This window comes from Stegodyphus dumicola, chromosome X2, assembly GCF_044657685.1.
Source record: "Stegodyphus dumicola isolate Sdum_Otavi_A_Nest chromosome X2, ASM4465768v1".
NCBI classification, from domain to species: Eukaryota; Metazoa; Arthropoda; class Arachnida; order Araneae; family Eresidae; genus Stegodyphus; species Stegodyphus dumicola.
The window spans coordinates 33,280,071-33,292,717 of NC_140781.1; the positions used below are offsets into that span (position 1 = coordinate 33,280,071).

The 12,647-nt window shown below is 31.5% G+C and overlaps 1 protein-coding gene across 4 annotated transcripts in view; it reads right to left on the minus strand.

Annotated features, from left to right (window-relative positions):
• Positions 1 to 12,647, minus strand: part of DIP2 (disco-interacting protein 2) — a 252,891-nt gene that overhangs the window by 54,031 nt on the left and 186,213 nt on the right. For all 4 annotated transcript variants that reach the window (XM_035357833.2, XM_035357830.2, XM_035357831.2 and 1 more), the window contains exons 17-19: positions 2,759 to 2,852; positions 2,494 to 2,613; positions 2,301 to 2,415 (exon numbers count right to left, since the gene is read on the minus strand). In XM_035357833.2, coding sequence (XP_035213724.1) covers positions 2,301 to 2,415; positions 2,494 to 2,613; positions 2,759 to 2,852 — 329 coding nt within the window. The remainder of the gene's footprint in view (positions 1 to 2,300; positions 2,416 to 2,493; positions 2,614 to 2,758; positions 2,853 to 12,647) is intronic.

Here is a 12,647-nt window from a genome sequence, read left to right on the forward strand (position 1 = left end):
AATTTGTACGATCAGTAATTTGGCTCCGTTTGTGCGTATCTGCTTGGCACACATCTCAAACCAAAACATTCCATACAGATACATCGTTGATCTGATACCAACCTGGCAAATCATTATTTATTATACTTTCCTTTCATCACTGCATGCTTATCAAAACATGACAAATTGAGTAATGACTCATGTAGCGATGCTTAAACAATTTTTAATTTAGTAATTGAATAATAAAGGAGTATGGTAACCTTTTATGTTGCCATTACACTTGGCAATGATTACAGATTTAAGTTAAATGTGCTAAAAAAATGCTGACGAGAAAAAATTTACCAAAAATTTCTTTCCATATGCTAAAAATAGATTTTGTTGATGATACTCATAGATCCAAAGATTACATTTAGGGCTATTTGAATTAAGAATAACTGATTTGTTATTTACATTAACTCAGAACCAGGTCAGGACTCGTATGGAATACAATTCAGGCTTAATTGTCTCAGTGCACGATAGAAGCAAGATAAAATTTAACAGAACAACTTGTTGTTAAATGCCAAGCTCATTATGCATAGCCAAATATGTATAGTGAAGGATAGCTAAATTTGATGATGATAGCCGCTAATTTTAAAGGTTTTTGGGTATTGCAAAACAAAGGTGAAATTTTCCAATTAACGGATTTTGTAAAGAAATGTGGAGAAGCAATAATAAATGAAGATATAAGAAGTTTTACAATGCTTCTGAATCATCAATCAATTAATGAATGGCGAAATCTATAGTATGGTTTTAGATCCAGAAAATACTGCTACCGATAGTAAAGAAAGTGACAGAGAAGTTACTGAAAATGAGAAAATTTAGATTGACAAATTAGTCAGAATTCTTGAAACAGCAGTTACAGAACTTCAACAATGTGACTTAACAAGAGATTACGTCTGTCTACAAAATTAAAGAGAAAGTATTGGTACAAAAAATGATAAATAATGATACCCTTTAGATCATAAATACTTCATTATTTCATAAATCACGATTTCATATTTTTAATTTTATAATTTCTACATGCCATCTTATTAGATTTAAACTGATGACCTAATATCTGGAAAAATCCCAAATCCAGAATAGGCAATGTCCCGACGAGACTGGATTTCAGACTTTGTAGCGTATTTATTTAGTGCTGAAGAGATATTAATAATCGGCACTCTCCACATTTTATCTACCGGGGAGGGGGGGAATCAAATGTGCATGCGTAAAGCATTTATAAAGAAAAAATGCTGCTTGCAGTTTTGAAGTACAGATTTTAGATCACTCTGGATATTTGACATCCGGACTTTGGACTTTGTATTGTATTTCTTAAAATACTGATCCTTGACAGGCATTTCCAGTTAATAAATTCTTCGAAATAATCGAAATTCTAAGAAAATAGTTTCAGTATTGGATAACAGAACTATTCTGTAGTTAAAATACACACTATTCCATACTTTTACATACAAAATTCACTAAGACATGCATAATTATTACTTTGATGGGAACTGAAATTTAAAAACAAGCACTGCTGTATTTTATAAGGAACCAACATCTGCCAAACAAGCAATTTTTTCCTACTTCCTCCCTAAATCTGGTTAGCATTGGATTACTTAAGTGTGGAAAAACACATTAGGGTAATCTGCTTTTGGAAAGATATATCTTTCCAAAGATTTTTTCTGAAGAAAACCAACTTGTACCACAATACATTTGCGAAAGGCACAAAACAATATATGCATTCAGTACATTCAACAGTCTATAATAGAACTCGGGGTAAATGATTACATGAGGTTCGCTTAGAACTGAGCAGTAAAAAGTAATTTATATCAGTAAAGTCATTCTCACAATAAAGCAGCTGAAAATGATCCAAATATTAGCATTAACTCTGATTTGGCAGGATGAAGCAAATGGGAAAATGACAGATATTGAAAAGCAATGAACGACTCATTGTCTGTTAAAACTTTTAAGTGATGTGAAAAATCTGAACGCATCTTGTATGGTCAGGTTTTCATGTACCCATAAATAAAATTACACATACTATTTATAGATGCAATAAATTAAATTTAAATTGCTTTGAATAGCCAGGTTACAACTAATAAAAACGTATGAATACTTCACTATACTTCATTCATATATACATGCACATAAAGAAAAACTAACTGGTCTTCATTTTATTACTTAATCTTCAATTTTTGGATTGATTGATTAGGTTTATACATACACTATTGTTATGCAGATAATAGCTGAATAGCTTATTTTAGCACATCGTTTTTAATAAAAAAACAGAAAATATATTTTACCTTCTTACAGATACTGTAAGACCTTCTGGTGAGGCTGCACATGGGCACACAGCATCAGGTCGTAGACCACGACTATGAAATACACTGATAAACTGATCGCAAGATGATAAAGACCCTAGAAGTAATTATTTAATATAAGACTTTCAAAGTTTTTAAAAAATGAATGGAATTAAAATTTTAAAAATGTACTTACAAGGGTTAGATCCATCTGCTATAAGAAGTAGCCTTAATGAGCTAAGATTAACATCTTTGTGGTCTTTGGTTGCTAATAAACCCCAATGCAAATCTCTTGATTTACATATTGCAACGCTTGCTAATAAAGAATACATACACTTTTAAGTTTTTGTTTTAAAAATATTGCACAAAACAGAAATGCATTTAAACTGAAGAAGTTAATTAAAAAAAAAAAAATCTAGCATAGAAAGCACCAAGAACAAAATAAAATGTTTTGAACAAACCTTTGAACTTCGTAATCATTATCAACCAGGATGCAGGATTCACTTTCATCAGAGCATATGGTATAAATATAACATGCATGCCATTCAAAACACTCTGGAGAAGAAAAAAAAACTTTACACACCAGATTGGAAAAAAGCTAATCAAAGGTAATTATACTTTATGCATATTGACAGTGCACAAAACATATTTAGTAAGAGAGAGAGGTTAATGTAGTATTTTGGAATTTCATTCTCATTTAAAGAATTTATTAAAAGGAAAATCTCTTGAAGGTAATTAACTTCAGTACAAGTATTTTTGATTTTAAGAAGTTGATTGTGAATAGTTCTATTTAATACTTTTTTAAATGTTGGAATCCAACTGAATTCATTTTATTGTGTTAAACTGAAATCTCTTCTTTTGTCATACAGTATAATTTTGTGTTAACAAATATGTAAATCTAAGTAGTTGATTTCGTTTGTGTACAATTAGTTTTATTAAGAACAAAAAAACTAGAAAGGTAAATATTATGTCTTTCTATTTTCTCAAAATGATTTATAGCAAATATATCTAAAAATACTGGTAAAGTAATTTTTATTAACTTGACTAAGAGATTTTTGGAAGTGAAATTCTTTTGTGAGAAGGTTAAGGTTGAAAATATGTGTTGAAAAGTTCGAACCCATAGAAATGCATTTTCTTTGCTGAAAAATTTAATCTCTACACTGCATATAAATAAGAAATAGTCCACAATTAAGGTGAATTTTGAAGTAGTCTTCAGTAATAACTTCAGGGAAAAGTCCAGGAAGCGTTAAAAGACTTGTAGATTTCTATTAATGGAAGAGAGGTATAGAAATTTCCGAAATCATAACAGATCTCTTTTACTCAGTAGTTTTAAGCACAGAAAGAAACATTATTATTAATAATACAATTGCAATGATGCTCTTCATTAACTTATTTTAAAATAATTCTACACACTTTTTTAAGCTTGAGAGCAAAATTGTGGTCTACTGCCTTTTTGTAATTACTAGTACCATTAGCAATGAAACGCAATTTGACAAATGTTTTATGAAATTTAAGTAAGGCATACAGGCTTGAAAATTTAAGTCTTCAGTGAAATGTTTTGAGCTTTCTGACAATTTAGGAAATGCTGGAACTTACCCTACTGTATTTCAATAAGTTAGCCATAATGCTTTTTTCAAAATTGATTCACCGAGATTCAAAACGTTTTGAAAAAATATTAAATAATACAATTTGCAGAAAACAAAAATTTTTTACAATAAAAAATAATTATACTGGAGTTAATTACATTCAAGAAGAAATATTCCTTTTAATCAATTCATTAATACAGAAAAAAATTCCAAAATACTATATTAACCATTTTCTGAAAAAGCAGGCATTAATTTAAATATTAAATTTAATCCCTATTTTAATAACGATGTGATCGAATTATTTGAAACCTTAAAATAGAGCATAAAGTAAAAGGATAGCTAAAATTAGAGACTTGTTTATATGTAAAAATTCTTTTTTATGCAGTTTCTGTATTATAATTCTGGCATTTATTTGTATATTAACTAAGCTGTTTTATTTTCAAAGACATATGGAGCTGAATTGCATGAAACTTGACTTTAATCCACGCTGTCTTAGATTTCCACAACTCCTGCCAACATGTTAATGTTAATTGTATTTCTCTCTTATGGCCATTTTAAAGGGCTTTCCCAAAATTCATTTTGGCAACCCTAATCTTCACTAGTCTGAAAATACTTGTTTGACAATAATTTACCAGTCTTCTATGTTAACCTTTTGAGCCCGGGGCTTTGGTAACTGCAGTAAAAGCTACCAAAGGACGGGGAATCTTGAACCGAATGCTTCCCCCCCTTTAAGATATCACCTCCTATTTGCAACGAAAATTCTTGTGTGTAGTTTAATGGATTCTCAGAGGGGTGCATCTATGTCGCAAAAGGAAGACCTTTGAAAGAGATAAGTGGTTAAAACCCAAGGGACGTCAACTTTGACATTGCACCCCACTTTTCAGCCTGGAAAATGGAGGAAAAAGACATGGCCACTAAAATGGACAACCCCGTCTTTTCAAAGAGAGGACTCTATAGCCACAATAATGGCCATCCCGTCTTCAAAAGGTTAATGACAATTTTTTCGCCAATGCCATTTTATTAACAACCTTGGTTTAGTTTGTCAGAAGTACAATGTCCAGGGACACAATTTCAACAGTTGGTAGTTTTTCATTTTTGTGTAAAGATCCCGATTATAAATGATGTAGTTCTTTTTAAATCCTACATCCTTGGTAAGAATGCTAAATTTTGCATCATTTTCTTACAGCATAACATTATTTTGCTCCATTCACGAAGTTTTAATATTCCCCCCCCCCCATTTTTCTCTTTGGTGCTTTTAGGATTATTCCACACCATTTACTTTGACTAAAGGGTAGAATAAAGTTTTTTAGTGCATTCTTTGCCAAAATGGCAAATGCTGCTTTTTAAATACCTGAAAAGCTGCAATGTCTTTTAGCATAATTTGCGCATTGTATTTTTAGTGTTATCGTTATAAAGGCATGATTTATAATTCTAGGTCTTTAAATTTCATTTTACAGTAACGTACGATTTGAATTATTTTTGTATTTTAAGTGTTTTCAAGGATTGAATTTGTGTTGTGACTCTCTGGGAGCAAAATTTGTAGGTAAAGATTTTAAGATTATTTTTATTTCTGCACTCAAATAATTATGGATAAAATGAGCATACAGTACTCCATAACTCTTCAATTTAAAAGTTTTAATTAATTACCCCCTCATGAGTCTATCTCAATCATTAAAATATGAATCATTAATATGGAGATTTCATTTGCAGATTTTCATCAAGTTTTTTTTCATCAAGTTTATTTTTTTTAACTGCTAAAAAGTTTTTTCCATACTTTAATTCTAAATGCTTAATACCAAATTCAAAATGTTTTATTAGTTCACACTGTTTACTTAATCTAAATTTACAATTAAAATATTTCTTAAATTTCTCAGATAGTATATAATCTTTATATTAAAAATTTTCTATTTAGCAAAAATATATGCACAAAATGTGTAAATCTGCCATGACTGCAAGCTGCTTCTTACTGCATCTACATGACTTCAATGTCTATGTTCTTAGCCCAAATCATCACATGCACGCACATATATACACATATATATGTATATATAGAGAGAGATGATAAAAGATTACTTTCTGAAAATGTTTATCTTTGTAGAAAACTATGAAACAGTCTCAGCTAGAAGTTCTCAGTAACCTGCTTAAGTTGGGCTATTAAAACCAATCCTATGAAACTTGATATTGATGTTTTCAGCTCTTCTAAGAAATTTGGTTGATCTCTGCAGAATAATATCTTTAACACAGTCTCAAGTCAAATGACAGTATCTCAAGTTTATTAGGGAGGTAAAACAAGTCCTTCACTAAAGCAGATGAAATTATTAGCATAGTTAATTTTGAGCATGCCCAGGATGTCACATGCTGAAAATGAGGGAACTTATTCCACCTAAAATCATCCATCTTGGATCCAGCAAGTAGGCATCAGTAATGAACCCTGTTCTCAAGAACTTCATGTAGTGTTTTGAATGTAGCATTTAAACACACCAAACTACTTTCTAATGGTTTCAGCAGATTTTTGGCCACAAAAGGAAAAATGTTTCGATTCAAAAATGCGAGTCTTCGATAGAATATCGGTAATTCTAATGAAAAAAATTTCAAACAAAAACAATGACTCTGTAAATTAGGTTTATTATTCCCTAGGGTCCCTGTACAAGTAAGCAAAATTTGGTGATACTAGGTATACACATTGAAGAGATATTCAAATAACAAATTAGCCACATGCATTGGAACATTGTGCACAAAACTAATCCCAGATATCAACTAGTTTAAAAAAAACCTCAATGCAAAAGAATGAATTTCTTAAAAAATGATTATTTAATACTGATCATACAGCAGAAATGTTGCTGATTTCTTTACAAATATAGTAAAGCTACATTACTGACTATACAATGTGAAATAAATGAAGGTTTCTAGCAGCATATGAAAAGTTCAAATACAGTCAAAAGTCTTTAACCCGGACTAGTCGGGACTTCTGCGATTCCGGATTATTGGTTTTTCCAGATTATAGATCATCAGTTTAAATCTGGTAAGATGGCATGCAGAAATTATGAAATTAAAAATATGAAACCGTAATTTATGAAATAAAGAACAAAAAGGGTATCAAAATTTACAAAATAAAGCTTAATATTTATTTGTTTACTATTAAACATTTCTTTCAATGCGTGCATGCATAAAGCATACATTACGCATAGTCAAAATTAGAAAATTGCAACCAGAAAACTATTTAATGTGTATTCGTAAAATTTATAATGACGAGGAATTTGATTTAAATCATATCAAAGGCGGAGTACATCGAAATGAAACACTACATTTAGTGAGGAATTATAAGCCGAATAAAATAAAAACATCTGCCCTGAAGATAAGGATAGTGCTGACAGATCAACTTCCAGTTCATTGTGCGCCGCGACGTCCCCCCCCCCGCAGAGCAGCGTGAAATTGATAAACAGGTTTCGGAATGGTTAGAGAAACAAAGGATAGGCCTTTATCCATTTTTTGCAGTAATTCTGATGCAATAGCAAAGTTTAAAGTTTATAAAATTAAACATTTAGCAGCATTAGCAATAGAAGCTCCCTAAGATTATATGTTGTACAGACATTGAAGACAATAAAAGGTTTCAAACTTAACCAATTTATTAACAATATATAAAAAAAAATAAATAAATAAAAATACAATGAATAAATTTAAACAATATCAGTAACTTAGAAAATTATAATATAACCAAAATTTCATATATTAAATAATATTTTACCTGGTCTCCAAAATACTGGCATTCAATATGCGAAAAATGTATCCTAAACAGAAATTATGCGGTTTTAAATGAAATTAGCTACACTGTCAATAGATCCACGCTTAATGATCAAAAAGCACCTGAAAATTAAATTAAGTCCTTGAGGGCACTTAAATCCAGCCTAACGCCGCTCACTGTAGTTGAACACGAGGAATCATAGCCCAGTAAAACATCGCCGCTAACTTATGTTAAATGCCGCCTTCATGAAGAACATGGATGCCGCCCACGGCAGTCACTCATCTTGTAGACAGAAAACAAGGAACTTAATCCGGAAAAGTCAACTTGTAGACTGGAACCAAGGAACTTATTCGGGAAAAACCATCTTGTAGACTGGAACCTCGAAACTTATCTCCGGACTGCACGCATCGCAAGACGTCTTTCAATAGGGACTGGAAACCGCACACCCAAGAGCCAAGAAAGCAGGAACTAGCAGGGATGAGCCAGAGCGACACGAGATACTTATACCAGAAGTAGGCATGACGTCATCTCACGGCAACCAATCAGCTATCGGCACGACTCGGCTTTCCAGATGACGTAATTAGGCTGAAAACAGTCCGTTCTCAACACAATCAGTGGCAGTGAAAAAAAAAAGAAGTAGAATTAACTACTATATCCCTTTAAAATAAGAACTAAACCTAATAAATATTTCAATGAGGAGAGATGATGCAGAAAAAGGGTTACAATAAGTCATATTTTCCAACAAATTCCACTTTTTGTTTGATAGACATCGAAACATGCTTTCGCTTTGTAGATCCTTTGGCAGCTTCAAAATCGGAAATTCTTTTTGACATAATCAAAAGTTCAAGCTTACTTTTATAAAATTGCTCTAACAGTCTGTAAAAAGTAATAAGCCGGATCCAATTTGAAAATTAAGGAACAACGCAATCTGCAGCATTAACTGAAATAGATAATTAGATAATTTTAGCTTAGCTTACACTGTCCATTATAGATTAAACGTGCATGCGTAAAGGTATTATGCGCATAATGCATTGATGCATGCGCAGAAAGTTTGTAGCAATGAGGTCCGGATTATAGATCATTCTGGATTATGGATGTTCGGATTAAAGACTTTTGACTGTATATCTGTTTTGGAATGATTGTAAACCAACTGGCAGAACACTCACTTATTTTCTAATTCTTACATGAAACAGAAGCAAATTAACTTTTATTGAAACTAATTCATTATAATGCTAATTTAAGAAAAGTCTCTCACATAGTATTCACCACCAATATAAAAATGGCTCCTGATTTCAGACACATTTAAATTTTTTACAGCTTGCATAAAACTTTCATTCACCTTAACACTCAGATAATAAATACCATTTGGAACAACATTATTTTTATATCAGATTAAAAATATAGTTTAACTTAATTTTAATTAATAAAGGCATTATAGCAAATGACCCAGAATTTCTACTGCATTATTAAAAAATTTTTACTTCTTGTATGAAGTAAAGGAAGTACTGTAATCACGAAAACTTTCGGGTATCATATCTCGCATAGCTCTAGAACAAGTAGCTGTAGAACGTTGAAATTTTGTATATGTTATTGATATAACATGTAGTTGTGCACCTCCTTTTTTTTTTTTTTTTTTTTTTTTTTTTTGCTGCAATCAGATGCACCAACTATATATATATATATTCCCACTCTATTACCTGACCTTGGTGATTGGTGAGCTTAGTTTTTTATTCTTGCATGCTGGTAAACTGAGCATTTTTGGATTCAAAAGTGATTAAATTATGTGGTTTTATGCCTTTAGTTAATCTGCATGCAATAGCTGTAAAATTATCAACAATTTAAAAGTTTAAGTGGTGAATTAAGCCTAACAAATCGACATTTGTGTACACTTGAAACTCAGTAGAATAGTGAATTCAGTCAGTTTCTGCATCTTCAATGTCTTTTTTGCCGAGTGGGACCAAAAATAAATTTTCAGTTTTGTGCACCAATAAATCTGCCTTCTTGCCCGCCGGCCGAAATCCTTTTTTTTCACATATACACTCTTAATTTTAAATGAAAAACAAAAAAAAAATTTTAACCGTTTTAACTGTATTTGGCATTTTATGTTTTTCTGAATTTTATAATTTTTAATGAAGCTGTATAGAATTTTTACACATTTTTGCTTTTCTGTGAAGTGAGAACTAAATTAATTGAATGAGGAATATATCCCTAATGAAATTAGAGGAAATAAGTTTAAATGAAATGCAGAAAAAAGGTGCATAATTTAACAGGCCATACAAAGAAGTCATGTGGTGTCCGCATCAGATTTTTTAAAATTAACATTTACTACTGTTCAAAAGTAAAATACCTTTGCTGAAAACAATGATAATATTTAAGAAAAACTTTTTTAAAACATGCATTATGTATAAATTTGGTACTTTCTGATTATCACACATGGTGTCAACATTTAGTAGAACTGCTAAAGAACTATGAATTTCTTATAAAATTTGTATTATTTTTATTATTATTATTTATGAACAGAATAATACCTACAATATGTAAAGATGGACAAGTAAACATTTTCTGCCAACTCACGAAGTCACCAGTAAGTTAGCAACTTTTCATGGGGGATGCAGATAATTAGAAAGTACTCAAAATTTAGTTAATTATTTTCACGCTTATATATTTAAATCAAGACATACCCATACTTGCCAACCTATGACACTCAATAATCAGGAGATTTTTCACAATGTTAAAAAGACTTTTTAAATGATAAAAATATAGCTTTTAATAATGAATTAACTTTAAATACTAACTAATTCTTAGATGCAAGCAACACAAAAATACCTTACACATAAAACACATTTTTATTACTTGCATCGTTTAAGGGAAGAAAAACACTTTAATCAGTTTTCGTACAAATGTTATGAACAGTGGCAGATTTTGCTTTCATTAAGAAAGAAACTTCATAATTTCATTCATAGCAATTGCCATGTAGGCTTGCTTTTACTAATAAAAGTTTTTTTTTTCATGTATCATCACTAATATTAGATCTAAATTTTGTCCTTGTTTACGCAACAACACTGAAAATCCTCTCGCACTCTGCATTACTATGGGGAATTGTCAAGATGACCAACACAATTCTAGACAGTTCACTATATTTTAAAATTCAATCAGCACCTTTCAGTTTTCCAATTAAACTCCACTGGGTGTCAATCCTAGCTGATTTTATAACTTCATGCAAGTTTTCTAATTGTAAACTGCTGTTATGCAGCTGTTGGAACTGTTCCAATTTTTCCTTCCTTTTAGAACTCCTTTCAAGATAATAATAAATATCAACAATGTGTTCATCCACATTTACAGGTAAAGAAGCTGCCCCCTTTTCAGCTGCTAAATTTAAGAGGTGACAGGTGCACCTCATAATCTGCAAATCTGAATTTTCCTTTCTTAAGATGCCTGCAATACTAGTCTTCAAGCCTACCAATACTAGTGCGTTATCGGCACCAAGTGCTAAGCAATTATCCAGAGGGACTGCATTTTCTTTTAAAGTTTTAATACTTAGCTGTGCCTAAAGTGGGGACAGAAAGTAAACTGCACTCAATTTCTGAAGACTCTGGATTAAAAAAAGAAACAACAATTGGATATAGTTTTGAATCGATATTATTGCTTCCATCCGTAGAGAGACAGAACGGAGCTGTTTTAGTGCAATCAATAACTGAAGATTTATTTTCAAACCCATTTCTTTAACAACTGCACCTGTTTTGGTTCTTGCACTTCAGTATTTTTTAGCAATTTCACTATCGTGAAACATTTTTCTAAATAAAGCTGCAGCGTGATCCGATGCATTCAGTGGCAGGTTGTGCTCCAGTAAAAAGGCAGAGAACAGACATTCTGCATTAATAACTTTTTGGTCCTTTGTTTCCGAAGAAAAATTTAATTTTTAATTTTTTTAAAAAAACAACTCATGTTATCCTTGTGTTTTTGTGTTCGCACATGTTTGAGAACATCCACCCTTCCACATTGCGAAACTGAAAAATCGCAACGACAGGCAGTACACATCGCAAATTTATTACATTTCCTTAAGGAAAGTCAACTGTGTAAGATTTTTGAAACGTACACGAGTATTTCACCTTTCTCGCAGACATAACAAAAGATGATAATTTCTAAAACTATTTCCCGAAGGCACGTGCACTCACACAACTCAGGACAAATTGAACAAAAACTAAAGAACATCCAAATAACAGCTTGCCTTGTCCTCATTGGCTAATATACGCCAGCTGACATGCAGTGGAGTTCGATGCCCATTGGAGAACTGGAGAACAACGTTTCTGGGATACGTATAATGCTCTTACTCACAAAGCAAATGTTATCTGATTCACAAGGTTTTGTTTTAGATATAATCTAGAGAAAATTCAATTGCTTTCAGACGTCCAAAATCACATTTTTTTTTTTTTTTTTTTTTAAATCATATAACAAAGTATTAAGCCAAGTTCCATAAAAATCGTGAAAAATTTTAAGAATAAGAAAAAGTCGGGAGAAATATATTGTAAATCGGGTTGGCGGGAGATCGGTCGAAAATCGGGAGTCTCCCGCCTAAATCGGGAGAGTTGGCAACTCTGCATACCAATTAAAGCAATCTGTACACAGATAACTGAATTACACGTAAGTTTATTTGAGAATAAATTTCCTACAAAGATATAATAATCTCATCCCCTTTCCCTCAAAAAAAAGAATTCTGAAATTACCATCACCTAAGAATTATCAAAATTTGTAAGCTTTAATGAATAGAAATAACTTGGACCAATTGTAAAAAAAGAAAGTCCCAACTTTCAAACAAAATACATCCCAGAGTATAGCTTTAAAATGACTTGTATGCAAATTAGATCCCAGATTACCCAAATATATACAGCAATGATGATGATAGCACTATAATGACTAACATTATATGATAACAACACTGCAAATACAGCAAAATAAGCAAACCCTGCACTCTTGAGAACAAAGTGCAGAAATACTGTGCTATTTTATTGATTCAAACAGAAT